Source organism: Lipophrys pholis (genome assembly GCF_963383615.2).
Source record: "Lipophrys pholis genome assembly, chromosome: 16".
In the NCBI taxonomy this organism is placed as follows: Eukaryota; Metazoa; Chordata; class Actinopteri; order Blenniiformes; family Blenniidae; genus Lipophrys; species Lipophrys pholis.
In genome coordinates, this window is record NC_137634.1 from 20,267,838 (window position 1) to 20,285,844 (window position 18,007).

Here is an 18,007-nt window from a genome sequence, read left to right on the forward strand (position 1 = left end):
AGCTCTTACTGCAGGCTGTAGGTCAAGAAATCAAATGACTCTGTTTGACTTTCCGAGGTAGTCATGTGTGCTTTTATTCTGGCGATACATCAAAAGGAGCCGCCTGATGACCGAGAGTAAAAATATACAAGGGACTTACGAGGGATGGAATCTAACCACAAAGTCAATTATTGATGTTTTCACAATAACCCACATCACAAGAATCTTATGTAAAGTGAACATTTCCAAAGTTATCTCAACTTGTTGCAAAAACAAAACCAGGACTGTTAAGACTTTATTATACATATGCTTAAAAAGGTTACTTCTTGTGAGGCTCTGTTTTTTTGTGGCCAGATTAGTTCAAGTTTTGTAAAGTTTTGGCTTTTGAACAATGAACATGCTGGAAGTGAGAACCAACGTGATTCTAGTGTCAATGAAATCATTTCTAAATGTCACCAATACATGGCGATGTGTCACTGAATTAACAAGAAGTAGTTTCTGAGATAGTTGCTCACATGTTCTTCTTCGTCCTGGACTCAATGTACAAGAATTGAAGCTATTAATTCAGGAAATACTTTAGAAAGAAAATGTCATGGAGGGAAATTGCCCCCTACGGGTCCAACTGTGCCAACCGGATTGTTCAGTAAAAAGCAGAAAACCCAGCCCTGTTCGCTTTGAGTTTGACGTTCCGAACTCCATTAACAAATCAGCAAATTCAGAATTTTGCTGATTTAGTTACACTTTATAAATTATTTGAAATCAGTAAAGAAAGAGGCTCAATCAAGACATCATTTTAGTAAAATCGGCTTACAAAAAGCGGATGAAAAATCTCTAAAAAGGGTACTTTAATTATGATTTTAAATTGTGTTCTCGAGCGTTCACAGGCTGCTGCCTCAGTGTGGCGTGAGGACAGCCAGCTGCTAGACAGTTAAAAAAACGTAACTTTGTGGAAACTATGAAGCTTTACATTGATTAATTCTTTTGCCGTATTACACCAACAACTACTCTGTATTCAGTTATAGAATTTTCAGATCAGTTAGATATGAGTGTTTTCTCTTAACACAAGAAACATTAAATTTGGACGTTTTAAAATTGAGTTTGGCTTGTGACTAAAGCCCATCGGCAGCTGTGCCAAACACACACAAAAAATAGAAAATAGGACATTTGGCCTACCTGTCAGTGAGTGTTGACTGTATGCCACTCATTGGGCTTCCCTGTGTGTTTCCGAGGACTTCACCCGATTAACATTTTTTTTAAATGTCAAAGTCTGATTATTAGTTGATAATTAAACCAGTGTCTTTATTTTGTCTCCTTGTCCATGTCCACGTTACCTCCAGCATGAAGATTTCTAAAAGTCCTATGAAGCACAAACGATGGGTGAGGTTGTCTAACATCCAGACATGTGGAGGAAAAGTGGTATTTTTGTCTCAGGGTGTGAATTCATGTCAAAAAACAGCCGCAGTTTGCATCAGATGGGAAATGTGGAAAAAGTTACAAAGCGGACTACAAACCGCTCATTTCCCAACTTCTACAATTACGTCCAAGTTCAGAGATGATAAAATCTTCTAATTTCTCCTTGGGAAATGTTTCCATGATGATACTCCTGTCCAGTCCTGCGATCAGGGAAAGAATTACGTCAAAGTTTGGCTGCTAAAGCCCAGAATGAAGTTTTATTTCGCGCAGTCCGCTGCGCTCTTTGCGACGCACCGCGCAGTCTGCCGCATCCTCTGCCCGATCTGCCGCATTGTAAAGATCACTAATTCCTGCAAACTGCCGCGATTGTTTCTCTGCTGTGTGTAATGCAAATGAGGAAAAAAGGAAATGCTTCGTGCCCCCTCCCCAAAAAAGTTGAAAAAAAAAAGAGGAGGAAAAACCCACCTTCCGTCCTGTTGCGTTCACGGACACCTCGGAGTTTGCGATTCTTAAGTATAAGTTTACTGGACTTCACCTCGAAAGTATAAATTATTTGAAAATATGTTGTCTTTTATTAGTTTGAGTATATTTATGCATAACCGAGCAACAAAACACAAACGTATGTTCTTCATAAGAGCACAATTCCATCCATAGTTTTTTAACCTTCTTTCAAATGACTTTAAATACAATTATGCCATCTTTCTGATCAATTCAAGTTGTTACCATGAACCTGGGGAGTATTTTCGTGTTTATGATTTGTGTTGTTTGTATACATTTGCCCTCATTTTGGATCTCTTGTGTGATTTTATGTTTTAGAGGTTATTTCAAAGTTTCTGTTGTTAGGTTCTAAATGTTTTGGTTGCTTTAAACAATCTTTCCCCATTCTACATGTGTTTTTTTTAGCATGCATTTTCTTTTTAATTTTTTAAAGTTCTCTGTAGCTCTTCAGCAGGCTTCTAAGCTCAATTCGAGTATTTTTTGGAGGCCGACTTAAATCTTTTTGTTTTGGGTGGTTTTTGTCACTGTTCCTTATGTGTTGTTTCATATATATTTGCCTTTCCTTTGGAGTTTCCTTTTTGGCATGTCATGGTTTTGTGGACAATATGGCGTGGTTTTGAGGTGTATTTATAGCATTTTTGAGGGGATTGTTAGAAATCAGTTTTCGTGACTTTGCTTCTTTGTGGTTGTTCAGCAAACATCTATCTATCTATCTATCTATCTATCTATCTATCTATCTATCTATCTATCTATCTATCTATCTATCTATCTATCTATCTATCTATCTATATATACATATATATATAGGTGCACAACATACGTTATACAGAAATTGTATAAACTATATAAAATTATATGATACGTATACAAAACTACAACCCAACCAATATGTGAAATAAAGCTTTATAATACATAAAAGAGGCAACAGCATTTTTTTCCCGTTGTTTTGTGGCAGTTCGATTATAAATCTTTGATGAGATCCAAAAGCATTATTGTATATGTAACAGTAAAACAGTATTGTATGTCTAAACAACTGATGTTGATTTACCGTAATAATGCTAATATTTGATTGGCGCTCACTTGCAGTTACACCTCCCGCCCCGAGTTGGCAGCACTGCACGTATCAAGAGAATGACATACTAATATAGAAACCACGAAGAAGAAACCGTCCATCCACAGGCTAGCCGTAGCCACTCAGCGGATAACATAAACACTGCCACATCTCTGGGTAGATCGGGAGATTTTAGCAGCTCGGCTCCTATTTTCTTCACGTTTTTGACTGGAACCCCAACCCATGATGTGATAGGTTAACTGGACGTGTTTCGATCAGCCATGTTTGCTTTCATGTGGGATTTACGGAGGCCCTAAAGTCGCCCTGCTAACGGACGGTAAGACATTGGATGGGGCTCGGAGCTAGGTGAAGCTAGGCTAACAACAGCTCTCACAAAGGTGAATTATTTGGTATTTTAAAATGTCATGTGCATTTATCGATGCTTCATCCAGTCGCCATGCCTTGGACATTTTTACTGTGGTAATTTAATGCCATTGAGTGTTTTTACATCGCAGTGGATCATTAGAGGAAGGAATGAAAACGTCGAGCCGGCTGGACGACCCGCTTTGCGCTGTACTGTCAGAATTCGATCCACAAAAGGAAACACTTGTGTTTAAACTTCGTCTTTTCAACTAAACGCCTAAACTTGACAGACCAGCAAATATGCATCTGCATGCGACATTGTCTCTTCGTACTTTGGGCTCAGGCATTGGAGTCTCATCTGCTCCTTAATGTAAGAATATATCATTAGTTGTGTGGGTCAGCTTGGCCTAGTTCTCCCTCACAGGCCCGGTGGGCGAGTACTGCTACTGTAAACAGCTATAAGCAGGACTGAGGCACGTCAGTTACACACTGTCTGCAATTCATAGGGTTATTCTGAATTTTTAAGTCAATTAAAAAATGGTGCTGAGGCTTCATGTCGCTTACCTTGTGCTGTTTGCATGTTCTTCGAGTGTGTAGGTACACAGGTTTTCTCCTATAGTTCAAAAACATGAAGTTGAGGCAAATTGGTGGCCCTCAGTTGCTCGTGTGTGTGGCTGTCTGTGTTAACATCAATTTGATGGACTGAGAACCTGTCCATGGTATAACCTGCCTTGCCTTGCATACAGTATTTAACATTAACTCTTTCTGTACAGCATATTGGCCATAAATGATCACGTTAACATAAACATAGCTTCACCGTATCAGTGGAGGTGCTACGCAACAGTATTCATTCTCCCACACAAACACTAAACAGTTGTCAAAAATGGTCACTTCCTTGCTGTTTAATTGAAATGAACAATACAAGTGAGAGATGAACGGGTAGCAGAGGAAGAAATGAAATCTCAATCTGCATTCCTGTTGGCTCTCATCATTCAGCACATGATTCAGTTGGAGAAACCGGTGCTGACTGGTACCATGCCGGTGGTATGGCCCACCATCCTTGACCTGGGCAGGGATGAATGCAAGAGGATTCTCCGCAAACTGGGTGAGACAGAGGGCACACAGCAAACAATCATGGTTATAAGAGGAGAATCAATAGTGTGGACAACTGATTGTGTGGCACCCAGCAAGACAAGTTCCTTAAATCAAATAAATAAAGATTTTGTGGTCATTTCTGTGTAATGATTATTATGACTATGTATTTTTATAGGTGATTGATAGGAAGAAATGCATTTTAAACAGATATCAATTTCTAATGCTCTGTAAATACATTTCAGGTTGAAAAATATAAAGTGCAAAATGTTCAAACAAATGTTGGCAAACAAACTCTATAACATTGGTTCCCATAGTCCCCATACGTGCTTCTTATAGAGAGACGTGCTCACATTTTGTCTGGTAGTGAGGATGGAATTTTTGTGATCCTCACAATAATGAAAATCACCCATCCAGACTTACCACAGGGAGTTCTAAAATGTCTAAACTGCAGGAAATACATACAGATCCTTGCATGTGTATGATAAGCCTGTGTTTGAGCTGGTCAGGGAGCTGCTCTTGGCAGTCTGGACTCCTCATGTGTGTTTCTGTCTCTCAGAGCTGGAGGCCTATGCTGGAGTCATCAGCGCCCTGCGAGCCCAAGGAGACCTGACGAAGGACAAGAAGGACCTGCTGGGGGAGCTCACTAAAATCCTTGGGTAATTTAGTTTCACATATATCACAAATGTTCTTTTATTCATAGAAACAACAACTTTACATTTGAAAATGAGCCCTTTTGCTCCGTCATTGTTTTAGGATCTCAACAGAACGCCACCGTGCAGAAGTCCGCAGGGCCGTCAACGATGAGCGACTCACCACCATCGCATATCAGTAAGTGTGTGACTGATCCTGTTTGAGTGCCAACGCATCACCTGCATCGTTTGATAGCAAATGCAACAGGATGATGATGAGAAAATTCCTTTTTGTAGTTGCTTGTTGCAAAAAAAACCCCCAAACAAACAAACTCCAGCTTCACTTTTAATCAAGTATGGTACATTTACTCCTGCTTCTGGAATCTAAACTTGCTTTCCATGATCACTCAATTTCACACATTAACACACATGGACACACCGCTGGCAGTGGTGGGACACATGAATCACCGACCTTTGGATTGTAAGACAACCTGTCCTACCAACTTTGCCACAGCTGCTCAAGTCTGCATGAGTATCACATATTTCCCACACATCAATGCATCTGTCTTAACAGACCATTTCAGTTAATGGCTGCTTTATTCTACAAAGTCAGGAAACGGTAATACCCAGTGATTAATGCAAAAGCACTGTAGAAACAAGTATTTTATTTAATGTAAAGGCCACAACTGGCTTGACTTTTACCTATCTGCAGTATTAAGCTTGTTATAATACTTAACGATGTTTTGAATCTTTTCCAGCATGTCGGGTCCCAACAGTTCGTCCGAGTGGTCCATTGAAGGACGACGACTCGTTCCGTTGATGCCACGGCTGGTCCCCCAGACGGCCTTCACAGTCACCGCTAACGCGGTGGCCAGCGCCACGGCCACTCAGAACGCCTCCCTACTGCTGCCGGCTGAAACGGGAAACAAGGAAGGTGAGGGTCACAAACGGCTTAGCGTCGCACTGCGGGTGTGTTGAAACTTCGCCGAGCGGTGGATGAATGTGTTCTCCCCTCTTTGCAGTGGTGGTGTGTTACTCCTACACGAGCACCACCTGCACCTCCACCAGCGCCACAGCGACCAGCGGCCCCATCGGCGCAACGGTGAAGTCTCCACGGCCGCCCAGCCCCTCGTCCAACGTGGTGGTACTGCCCAGCGGGAGCACGGTTTACGTGAAAAGTGAGTGTCGACATTTGAAATGGTGGTGGGGAGTCAAATTGGGTCAACAAACTGCTTTTTAATTGAATTCTAATTAGACAGCTTCATTTGTAAACTGTTTTTTTTAAGCGCGTGGCTACATACTTTGATTTTTGCATTTATTTACATTTCTGTCAAACAAGCAAAGGCACAATGAAGACAGTTGACGAACACAAGATGAAGTAGTTGTGGTACATATTGCAATTGGGGCTGCTTTTGCAGGATTTCTGGAATTAGTGAAGAATGTTTAAAGTGGATGACACTTCTGCTTCACAGTGTACGATGCATGTCTTTCTCCTACTCATGGCAGCTGAGGAATGCAATGACCTCGAAAATTATGTGAAATTTTTTGATGAGTCACATTATTTCTGGTTGAAAAATAAACTTCAGAAATCATGTGTAGGGTTTTTTTTTTACTCTATTTTAGCATTTTAGTATCGTTCAACCTGTAACTACAACTTCAATGATATTTCCCCGTTTTCACATGTCAATGAGCTTTTTTCATAATAGACTTTAGCCTCTTTGTTTTTTCACACAAAATATGTCCTGCTTTTACATTTTTATTACTGTTATTAAAATGGACTATTTCGATTTTGCACCTCAGTAAAGTCAAACTATTATTTTTCAGATTTTTTACATTATAGTGATTGAATCTGAGCTAAAGAAAGAAGTTATTAAACAAACCTACTCAACAGTTTTGTCAATTAATAGAATTTAATAAAATTTTGATATTATTATTATTATTATTATTATTATTATTATTATTGTTGTTGTTATTATAATTATATTCTAATTATTATTTTAAAAAAATATTTCAAAAATTGGGGGAGAACTTGGAGGCCGTATACAGGACATGGAAGATATTACAAGAAAATGATTTGCTGTGGTAAACAAATTCAAAAAAGGAAAAGTTCATAATGGTAAAAACGGAATGAAAGATTTGCATGAATGTGGAGAATATTCTCACCAAAAGCAATTGTTATTCATTGCAGGTCTTTCTTGTTCTACCATCATGCCATATCTTAAAATTTCTTGTCCTTACAGGCGTAAGTTGCTCCGATGAAGACGAGAAGCCTCGAAAGCGAAGGCGCACAAACTCCTCCAGCTCCTCGCCAGTCATGCTGAAGGAGGTTTCCAAAGTGTCTCCGCAGGTGTCCAAGAACATCACGGTGCCTGTGAGCGGCAGCCCTAAGATGAGCAACATCATGCAGAGCATCGCCAACTCCCTGCCGCCCCACCTATCCCCCGTAAAGATCACGTTCACCAAGCCCACCATTCAGACCACCAGCACCACCACGCAGAAGGTGGGTGACGCAGCTCCGCATGTTCCCGACCCTGCTCTCGGCGCACTAAATCTGAGTTTACGCTCCTGTGTCTGAGCAGGTGATCATCGTGACGACTTCTCCGAGCTCCAACTTTGTGCCGAACATCCTGTCCAAGTCTCACGCGCACAACAACGCCGCCATGTCCAAGCTGGGCTCCACCTCCATGCTCACCGCACCCACTCAGAAACAAACGGTGGTCTTTCCGGCGAGCTCCAGTAACCCTGCTGTGAACACCGTCGCCGTCACAACAGTGGTCTCCTCGACGCCCTCGGTGGTCATGTCAACCATGGCATCATGTAAGAAGTTCGTCTGTACCCATCAAAATGACAATGTGTATGACCACCACCTGACCGTCACTGTTTCCTTACTGTAGGTGCAGCTTCTGCTGGAGTGAAGGTCGCCTCGGCCAGACTCCCCTCGCCCAAGACCCTGATGGGCTCGCCCACTCAGATCCTCGCCCAGTTCCCCAAACAGCAGTCGCCCAAGCAGCTGCACCAGAGCTCGCCTTTATGTGCTGCAAGCATCAGCCAGACGCAAACCACCACCTCCACCCCACCGGGAGCCAAACCCACCATTCAGATCAAACAGGAGTCCGGTAGGCAGCAGTTGAACTTTTTTTTCTGTGTACTAAACTAATTTAAATTATTACAAATGTATTTGGAAATATTACATTCAAATAGTTTCTTATATTCATCAGCACCAATTTCAATTCTACAAAACAATTGTGGGAATATTGTTTATACACGGACATGACTTTTTTTGCCACTTAATTCTGAGTTTAAATGTATTTTTTAAATATATTATTATTATTATTATTATTGTTATTCATATTTATTTATTTGTGGTTATTACAATCAAAATGCAGAATATAACCTTTTTCACTTTTCTTTAATATTTGTCAAAAGTCCTATCGTTTCCAAAAACACCGAAATCACAAAGAACATAAATGCAAGGATCGATAATTTGTCCAAAAGACGTTTCCTATATTAATAGAGTGTTTATACTTCATTGTAAATGTTCAATGCCTACTAATATGTAGGTGTGTTGTGTGCAGGAGTGAAGATCATCACTCAGCAGGTGCAACCCAGCAAAATCCTGCCCAAGCCGTCATCAGTGGCCCTGTCCGGCAGCAGCTCCTCTCCCATCATGGTCGTCAGTAGCAACGGGGCCATCATGACAACCAAGCTGGTCACTCAGCCCACAGGTTGGGACGCCAGAACCCCAAACCACGAAATCAAGTCTCGCGAAGGGAATGTGAAAATACAAGTGATAAAATGTGATTATTAGACATTGAGTTGTTATTTCTTAGATTTTGTGCCACTTTGATACTGAATCATTCTGACTTGCAGAGCCATAAAGAAATCTTTGGAATCTGTCGTTACCTGTCATGTCAGAATCAGTTCCTTTGTTTGTGTGTAGCGGAAGCAACCAAAGTTAGATCAACTCCTCTTCTCAGGTCTTTGTTACTACCACTAAACAAACCAAACTGATTAAGTTCACCTGCCTCTATATTTCTTGTGTGCAGCTACACAAGCCACCTACACGCGACCGACTGTCAGTCCCAACATCGGCGCCAGGATAACGGCCTCCAGCGGAGGGGCGACTTACGTCAAGACCACCAGCGGCAGCATCATCACAGTGGTGCCCAAATCTCTGGCCACTCTGGGCGGGAAGATAATCAGCAGCAACATCGTGTCCGGTGAATATTCTACCAACTCCTTGGGAGCCTTTTTTTCAGCATATCTTTTGTTTTGTTCCCTCGATGGACTATCATCTTCTCTCCTCCGCAGGCACGACGACGAAGATTACCACCATCCCAATGACGTCCAAACCAAACGTCATCGTTGTGCAGAAAACCACCGGGAAAGGAGCAACTATCCAAGGACTGCCGGGCAAGAACGTGGTCACCACGCTACTTAACGCCGGGGTCAGTCAAACACCACACAGAGATTAAATGTCCTCAGCCTAGATTTAAAAAAGACATGATATGTTTGGAATTTAAAAAGATATAATTGCCAGAAAAGTGCAACATTTTTTAGGCAATGTATAGAGTTATTATTTTATTCTGAGTAAGTGCCTTTTACTGTTATTATGAATGAATTTACAAGTGGAATGCATTTTTCCACTTTAAGGCTGTGATTCGTCCCATCTGGTGTTTTTAAGTGTCCTCTTACTAAACTGTTTATTACCAGACGGGGAGGAATTCAATCAATTATAAGTGAATTATTCACTAGCAGATTAATAAATGTATTCTATAATGTTAATTAAAGGATGAACTTGCCTGTTTAGCAATGTGCTTGTATGAATGTCTTGTTTTGAGTGTAACCTTCTGACACAAACTCTGCGATGTGTTTTACCAAAGCATGTCGCTGTGTGTGTGCCGCAGGGCGAAAAGAGCCTGCAGGCAGTCCAGGGAACCAAGCCGGCCATCATCACGGCCTCCAGGCCCATCACCAAGATGATCGTCACGCAGCCCAAAGGCTTGAGCTCGGGCTCCCAGTCCACCGCCACCAAGATCATTCCAACCAAGATCGTTTACGGCCAGCAGGGCAAGACGCAGGTGGGAAACCTTTTCTTTGACAGTGTGAGTTGACTTTGGTGTGTATAAATGAGGGGGGGAAAAGCACCGCATGTGCACTGTATCTCTGATGATTCCTCACCTCCCTGTCTGCTCCTCTGACTTCCCTGCAGGTTCTCATCAAGCCCAAGCCAGTCTTTCAGACGGCGGTGGTCAGCGAACAGACGAGGCAACTGGTCACCGAGACGCTGCAGCAGGTGACGCGCTCTGCAGAGCTGGGCCAGGGTCAGACCTCGGGCCAGGATGGGTCCACCAAGGACGATACCGGCAGCCTCCCAGAGGCCAGCAGCTTAACCGGTGACACGCCCCACAACAGCTCTCAAGGTACAACTTGATAAAAGTGGAAGTAACCATTTGGTTGAAGCATTTCCTGTGAGAATCTTAAAAAAATTAAATAAAAAATCCTCTCACTTTGTGTCCTTCAGAGGTACAGCCTGTAGTGCACGTGGTGTCCTCCAGGGAGCAGGATTGGACCGAGCAGGAAGTGGCCGTGGAGTCCAGCCCCACTATTATCTACCAGGAGGTGTCTGCAGGGGAATCGCAGTCTGCCACTTCCACCATTAAAGCGCTGCTGGAGCTCCAACAGACAGGTGGGTCCTTTATGTTGCACACTGTTTCAACCAGCAAAGAGTTGGTGAAACTTCACATCCTGCAAACATCTGATGAAGAAACATCTCAATAATGTTTTAATTTTCAGGGTTTTCCCTTTGATGATAGGCTTGATACACTACAAACCTATGGAATGGAATTGATGGCTATGCTGGGAAGGAGAAATATTTCCACAAAATAGTTTCAAGAGAGAGAATATAGATGGAGTCATACACATGAAATGACTAATTGTTTCAGCAGGTTTTAGTAGATTATATAATGAAGATCAGGTGTTGCATTTGTGATGATAGATGTTAACACGTAAATAGTGAAAAAAAGAATAGTCTCCACCTGAACAAACACAAAAACAGATTAAACGAATCAAAATCTTAAAATCTTGTCTTATGTCAATATAGTTGCTGATCTGCTGCCTTCTTTAAGTTGCTGTTGAACAAAGATTCACAGCAGTCCTCCCAGGTCCATGAAGTTTAATGTCAATTCGTCACATTTTTTTCAATTCAAGTTGTATTTTACAGTTTCCTGTTAACACTTTAATGCTTGATACTTAAAACTGTAGTGTTGTTAAAGGATATATCAAGATTTTACGATCAGTCTTTAGTTTATATGTAATAAAATCTGCTGACCAAAATAACAATTCTGGATTAAGAAACACATAAATTGGGATCTACAGTGTACATAGTAGTACACAACAATAGTGCTACTTTTCCAAAAGCATCCTCAAGAAAACTTATTAAATGTACCTGTCTTATTAAATGTGTTGTCACAACATGGTTTTCCTTTTTAAGAATATATTTGAAGTGAAATGCATGAGTCAGGTTCACTGATGGAATAAATAAATAAATAAAGCAAATCAAAAGAGAAAAATATGACCGTGTATAATTTAGTTATGATAACCCTAACATTAAATAAAGTACATACTTGCCAGTAGCAGATCTGAAACACTGCACTACACAGTCGTCCATCACAGGGTTAACACAGAAATATTCACACACTCTCCACACGCCTACGGACAGTTTAGACTCTGAAATGAAATGTGATTCAGCAGTCTTGTTGTTGGTTCTTTTTCTTCCCCCTGAACAGTGAAAGAGAAAGGAGAGTCTAAACCCCGGCAGCACACCATCGACCTGAGCCAGATGGCCGTGCCCATCCAGCTGGCCCAGGAGAAGAAATCCACCCCCGAATCCCCCCGACCCTCCACATCAGAGGCTGAGCCCAGCACCGAGTACGTCCCAGCAGGTACTGCGCTCCAGTCTGCTTCACTCACATCTGAAATAGTCATCACTCAGTTCTGTCTTTTTTTATTACCTTAATGACAGAAGAGCTGTCGCGTTTTTTTTTTTTGTAGTTAACCGACTCTGTGGTCTTCTGCTCCTCCTGCAGGTAAAACCAGCAGAGTGGGAGCATCCTCAGAGGACGATAACGTGGTCATGTCATCCAGCCAGCAGCTGGTCAAGCCTTATAAAACCATCAGCCAGGTCACCGTGGTAACCAAACCGGTGGTCGTCTCGTCTGCAGCCGCAGCGTCGCATGTGAGCGCTTCGGTCTCGGTGACTAACCACCTCCGATTTCTCTAAAAATTATATGTGATTATTGTCTTTAATCTCTGAGATACAGAGATTTTAAGAAAGAGCTTAAAGAGAGTTAGCTTGTTCTGTTCATATGTGTATTTTCAAGCTTAAACTCTCTAAAATTTAAAGACATTCACTTTTGGTTAATTGATTAATTTCTTTTCGTGGCTGTATATGGAACTGTCCAACTCTCTGTAGATCGTATTGATTCCAGTTCCCACTGAAGCTAACATAAAAACAAGAAATAAGATATTTGGATAGTTGAGGTAGAAGCCATGGCTTCATTGATTGTATTGCAAAGGCATGTTACAGGTGCGAATCCCCCGTCAGTGTGTGGACGTGTCCTTCAGCAAGACATACTTCATTTCTTGTGATTCACATTGATGCTGTTTGTGTATTTTTAGCTTTAGTTACATGTCCGTCTCCACTTGATGACGTCACTCAGGAGTCGTCTCTGTGTTGTTTTTCAGCCCTCTGACAGCCACAGTAAATCGGAGGCCGTGTTGGAGGCGGGCGAGCTGGAGGGCGACACCCTGGACCCTCAGACCGGTTTGTTCTACCGCTCCAGCCAACAGACTTCAGATCCTGGGAAGCAAACGGTTCACTCCGTGGTCGCCCAGCCGCCTCCGTCCAGCCAGGCAGTGGCAGAACAGAGCCGGCACACCTCCACTGCCTCCTCCACTTCCACCTCCACCTCCACCTCCACTCAGCAGCAGCAGCAGCCTCCTCCACCCCCACAGCTGCAGAGCAAACCTCAGATCAGCCAGCCCACCTCTTCTTCTTCCTCCTCCTCTGCCTTCCCCTCCACTCCTCCTCTGACCAAGAAGATCCCCAAACTGCGAGAGCAGAGTCAGCCCAAACCTCAGGCCTTAACTCAGAGCCCCAAAGACAGACCGCTGCCCACGCCGGCTCAGGCCGGGGCAAAGGTCACAGCGCAGGCCACGCCAACCAAACCTCTGGTGACACCTCAGCTCCCGAAGCTCCAGCAGGCCCCCACGTCCCACCACAGGCCTCTGCACACACCCATGTCTCACCCACCTCCCCTCCAGGCGCACCACCCTGTCAGCACCGAGAAGATGGCCTCCAGCCAGGTGGGTGTCTGATCGTCACGGCTCCTTCCTGGAGAGTTCCACCACAGAGTAAACCAATAAATCCTGAGATGTTCGTTTAACTAAGTGATAAATCTTTTCTCCTTCTCCTTCTCCTTCTCCTTCTCCTTCTCCTTCTCCTTCTCCTTCTCCTTCTCCTTCTCCTTCTCCTTCTCCTTCTCCTTCTCCTCCTCCTCCTCCTTCCCCTTCTCCTTCTCCTTCTCTCACAGCAGCCAATCATCACGCAGAGTGCCACCGTCACTAAGATTACGTTCGGCGGTTCTCACCACACGTCGCCGGTATTCAGCAGCGGCGAAGCCGCAGCCAAGCTGATCCCGGAGTCCAGCTCCGGGCCCTCGGGGGAGAAGCCCTCTGTGTCGGACATTCTGAAGATCTCCATGATGGAGGCGGAGATCGACCCGAGCACGGAGCCCATGGTGGTGGACTCTTCCAGTGACTGCGGCCCCCTGGGCAAAGCACTGGAGGTGCAGGCCGTGTCCGGCACGCTGGACTCCGGCCAGTTCATCAGCAGCTCCGGAGCCTCCATGCATCACTCCCACACCAAGCCGCAGAAGTTCGGCTGCGTGCAGGGCCTCACGGCACAGAGGAGCAAAGAAGACCTGGAAGTAATTGAGGTAATTCATTTAATTCTTTTCAAAATAATACTGTGTCAATACATCACTCAGTGTCTGTTTGGTTTTCATTAAAACTTCATTTCTGCCATCATTTAGGATTTAAATTGAGTAGGATATAGTAGATGAATCAAAATTAAGAGCAGTTGATGTTTTGAAATTGTTATTCTTAAAGGGACAGTGCGCCCAAGAAACAAACTTTATAGATAAAACTTTTTATATTCACGATAATCATAAATAAACCAACTCAGACCTCTGTAATTAACTCTTTCCACATGTATAACAGCATGAGAAGGCTTACATGAACATTTTATTGAACAAAATAACCATCAGGACATGAGCGAGAGAGGAAAAAAAATCATTTCAATTGTCATTTTTATCAGTTGTTTCTGCACCTTTAACATGTCAATGTGTTCTAATAATATTATGCCCTCAGGTTAAAATGACAGTAAAACATCTTATGAAATATTCCACAACTTTCTTAACAATAGAACAAAAATCTCCTTTTCCACTTTGTTCACTTTTTTTTTGAGGGGGGGGGATGCATATGTATTTTAGATTTTCATGTCACTTTCATTTAACTCTTGTTTGACACCGTACCGGTTTGCATTCTCGTTGGACTGAATAAAGTGATCTGACCGGAGCCCGCCTCACGCAGGTGATCCCTCAGTACTCCATCCTGCCGGACTCCAGCCAGTCCAACGTGGTGGTGGAGCCCAGCGGCTTCCTGGAGATCACCAACTACACCAGCCAGCAGCTGGAGGACGACAGCCCCATGGAGCAGGAGGTGGACAGCAGCAACGACGAGGCCGCGGCAGCGAGCCCCCCCGACCAGCCGTAGCACCCAACACACACATTTCCACTTGAAACAAGCCGACTGAGGACTCGCTTCAACGGACAATGAGTCGCCATTTCTTTTTGAAAAAAAAAAACAACAGAAAATCTATGTATAAAGTATGTGTTAGTTTCTTTTCCTTCCCACAACTGATGGCACATGTTTTTTTGGTTGCCTGGAGTGGGAGCAAGACTCAACTCGCTGTAAAATCATCCTCCAAACACACCTGTTCAGTATATTTTTATTGTTACTTGCAAGACATTTACACATGTATAAAATAACATATTTGGGTTTTATCGGGAGTCACTGTACGTCTTCTCAGAAACATCCACCGGGGCCGGTTGATAACCTTCATGTTGATGGTTTTCCAGAGCGGCCGCTTCGCTAACAGACGAGTTTTATCATCAGATGAACTGTATTTTGTTTAGACCGACTTTGTAACAGGAAAAAAAAACCCTCCACAACACTTATGGGATCCAGAAGAAAGCTTGGACACGAGGCAAAACCGGATGAAAACGAGGAGACGAAATGTTACTGCTCATTGTAACTGTAATGTTAACAAACAAAAAAATAATAAGCAAAATAAGCCCTGTATCTTTTTTTGCTTTTGTAAGATAATGTTCTGTTCCGGAGTTTAAAACAAACAAATTTGCTGTGAGAATTTCAACAAGTACACTTTGTTTTTGCATAGCGTGTTTGAACTATGCATTTGTTTTCTACTTTTTAAAACTAGCTGAGAGAAACCGTTTAATCTGCACAAATAAATCAGCTGACAAGATAATGTTTGTTCATGTGGCAAAATGACACTGTTGGAACTTTCTGAGCCTCGATATCAGCCAACACTAACCCGACACACACACACACACACACACACACACACACACACACAGTCTGTGTCTGTGTCTGTAATCCTCTCATTGTCAACAAAAAAACATGGAGCGGATACTCTCTGCAACAACTATGTTGGGTTTCTGTTTGGGACCTGTGCTGTACCTCCTCTCGGGTTGTCAAAACTAGATTTCCACATGTGAAGTAAGACGGTAAGACATTTTCTTGGACCTGGAAAACATCACATCGTCTAGTATCACTGTGATGGACGAGTCTCAAACTCAGTTTAGTTCAGGTTCTAGCTGCAGCCCAACTGAACATGAGTAGGAAAATAAATAAACAATAATTAAGAACAGAGGATAATATACTTCCCCCTATAGTTTTAGTGCCAAAAGTACTTCCTGAAATAATTCATTTTTTTTACAAATCTTATATGAGCAGTCTGAAATGCTCTTTAGAAATAAAAGTTCAAACATCTTTTCAAAGAACAAACCCTCATATTTGACTTTAATGCCATTATTCCAGCAATACGGAAGCAATCAGTGCTGCTGCATCACGATGTCTTGGGTGTCAGTGTTGCATTAGGAATCTACAGTGCACAAATTAACACCAGCAGTTATTTTCTTGTTGAAAAATCTCTTCTTTGATATTTTCACACTTTGTAATGTCATCTGAAGAGAACCCTTGAGCTCCCTGCGACTGCATGTTTGACACCCTGCAAGATCTAAGAAGGTCCACAGCTTTACACCAGAGGATAAATTAACAATGTTTAAATGTTGATACTGATTACCGAGTGAGTCAAACATTAAACACGGTCAAGCGTAGCATCAGTTTATGCTCCTGTACAGCAGATCACTGTGGACACTCGAGATCTGATGATCATCAGGAATAACTCATGCATGTATCCTCATGAATGTGCTCCATCACTGCGTGCCAATTTGAATGTCAAATATTAATCTGGTCATTGATCGAGCCCGCAGGACTGCTGTTGATGTAATGGAGGCGGGGCTTCTGCACAAAGACCACCAAACCTTTGAGCTGTTCATTATGGGCTGTAACACATCCAGTCGTAAAACGTTCAGTTCCGCAGTGTCAAACAGTTGGAATTCATCCCATTTAAAAAGCCAAATGATGTGAAATTATGAATATTTGGGGAGCAAACTGGAATCTCAGCAAAGTCATAGAAGTATGTGTTCACAGAGAGAGAGGTTTTAGCGTTTGAGAGACACTCAGTTGGCGTTTCTTGTTGTTTTTGAATCACTTTCTCCGGCTTCCTTTTGATCCCCTGTGTGAACAACACGAGCGCTGTAGAGTGGCCTTGTGCCTTTTACGACTTGTTTCATGGTATCTCTTATCTTGACACAAGTTGGTAACGTTGGAATAAGCAAGTTATAAAACAACGGAAAGTCTGCAGTGATGTCCTTGTGTAAGATCATAAAAGGTTGCGCCAATACATCTGTCCAGTCAAGAGGAGATCTTTATCTCTTTACTGACATATTAAAACATGCAGCATGACAATTGAAGGCGGTACCATCCGACCTTAAAGGTACAATTATGTAATATATCAGTTTTATGTAAATCAATATCTCAAATAATAAGCAAAACCAGGCAAAAGAACAGTAACACTGGCATTAACAGCACTTTTGTGACCAGCAAAGTCAGCAAGTTATCCAACACTGTTGAACCTTGTAATGCATATTTTGCACCACAGGGTGGTGTATTGAGTCACTCAAATAAACAGTCGTTGGAACAAGTTTCCTTAATAGTTGAAGCTCTTTGCTACATCACAGTCGTGTTGTCGATAGAAGAATAATGATTTTCCCACTGGACCCACAAACAAAAAGAAGAGCTTTACAATTACTACAAACACAACTCAAACACAGCTGTTGGTGTACAACAGAAAGCTAAACTTTTTGAGAAACACAAATACTAAGAGTTTAAAAAATATGCATGTGTTATATATAATGTCATACAGTTTCAATAGGGATTTATATGATTTAAATGTAGTAATAATAAAAGGGCTACTTGAGTTTAGAGGTGCTTCCAGGCTAATCTTTTGATGGCTGCAGAGTAGAGTGATTGTAAACCAGTGTTTTCGTCTATTTACAAACCCAGTATTGATCAACTGTAGTGAACTCCAGTTCATCCGCAGCTCCTGACCTTTGATTAAAACGAGCTAAGCTTTCCTCTTTTGTATAATAAACCTGTGTATGATTTAATTCTCCTTTGCCCTCCCCTCCCTCCACCTCCATCTCCACCTTTCCCTCTTTGCCAATAGCTTCACCTGCCTCTTGTCGAGGAGTGTCATCTCTTTGGGGGT

At 42.4% G+C, this 18,007-nt stretch overlaps 2 protein-coding genes across 13 annotated transcripts in view; one reads left to right on the forward strand and one right to left on the reverse strand.

Annotated features, from left to right (window-relative positions):
- The window catches only part of LOC308121957 (rho guanine nucleotide exchange factor 12-like), a 30,797-nt gene extending 29,006 nt beyond the window's left edge, over window positions 1–1,791 (reverse strand). For both annotated transcript variants that reach the window (XM_080483509.1, XM_080483508.1), the window contains exon 1: window positions 1,153–1,791. In XM_080483509.1, the coding sequence (XP_080339635.1) occupies window positions 1,153–1,184 (32 nt within the window). In that variant the 5' untranslated portion in view covers window positions 1,185–1,791. The remainder of the gene's footprint in view (window positions 1–1,152) is intronic.
- A 1,352-nt stretch (window positions 1,792–3,143) lies between these two features.
- On the forward strand, window positions 3,144–15,664 carry emsy (EMSY transcriptional repressor, BRCA2 interacting). Of its 11 annotated transcripts, none has more exons than XM_080483005.1 (20): window positions 3,144–3,278; window positions 4,301–4,409; window positions 4,956–5,055; window positions 5,153–5,227; window positions 5,787–5,962; window positions 6,051–6,206; window positions 7,269–7,528; window positions 7,608–7,845; window positions 7,923–8,144; window positions 8,604–8,753; window positions 9,075–9,248; window positions 9,340–9,476; window positions 9,912–10,109; window positions 10,241–10,451; window positions 10,553–10,717; window positions 11,817–11,972; window positions 12,117–12,283; window positions 12,775–13,395; window positions 13,626–14,027; window positions 14,655–15,664. In XM_080483005.1, the coding sequence occupies exons 2-20, from the start codon at window positions 4,304–4,306 to the stop codon at window positions 14,655–14,657; spliced, it is 3,717 nt and encodes a 1,238-aa protein (XP_080339131.1). In that variant the 5' UTR covers window positions 3,144–3,278; window positions 4,301–4,303; the 3' UTR covers window positions 14,658–15,664. The 11 variants fall into 11 exon arrangements, with proteins under 11 accessions (XP_080339131.1, XP_080339123.1, XP_080339130.1 ...); XM_080482997.1 differs by having other exon boundaries at window positions 12,117–12,265; XM_080483004.1 differs by having other exon boundaries at window positions 13,623–14,027; window positions 14,655–15,656.
- Window positions 15,665–18,007: the final 2,343 nt, after the last annotated feature.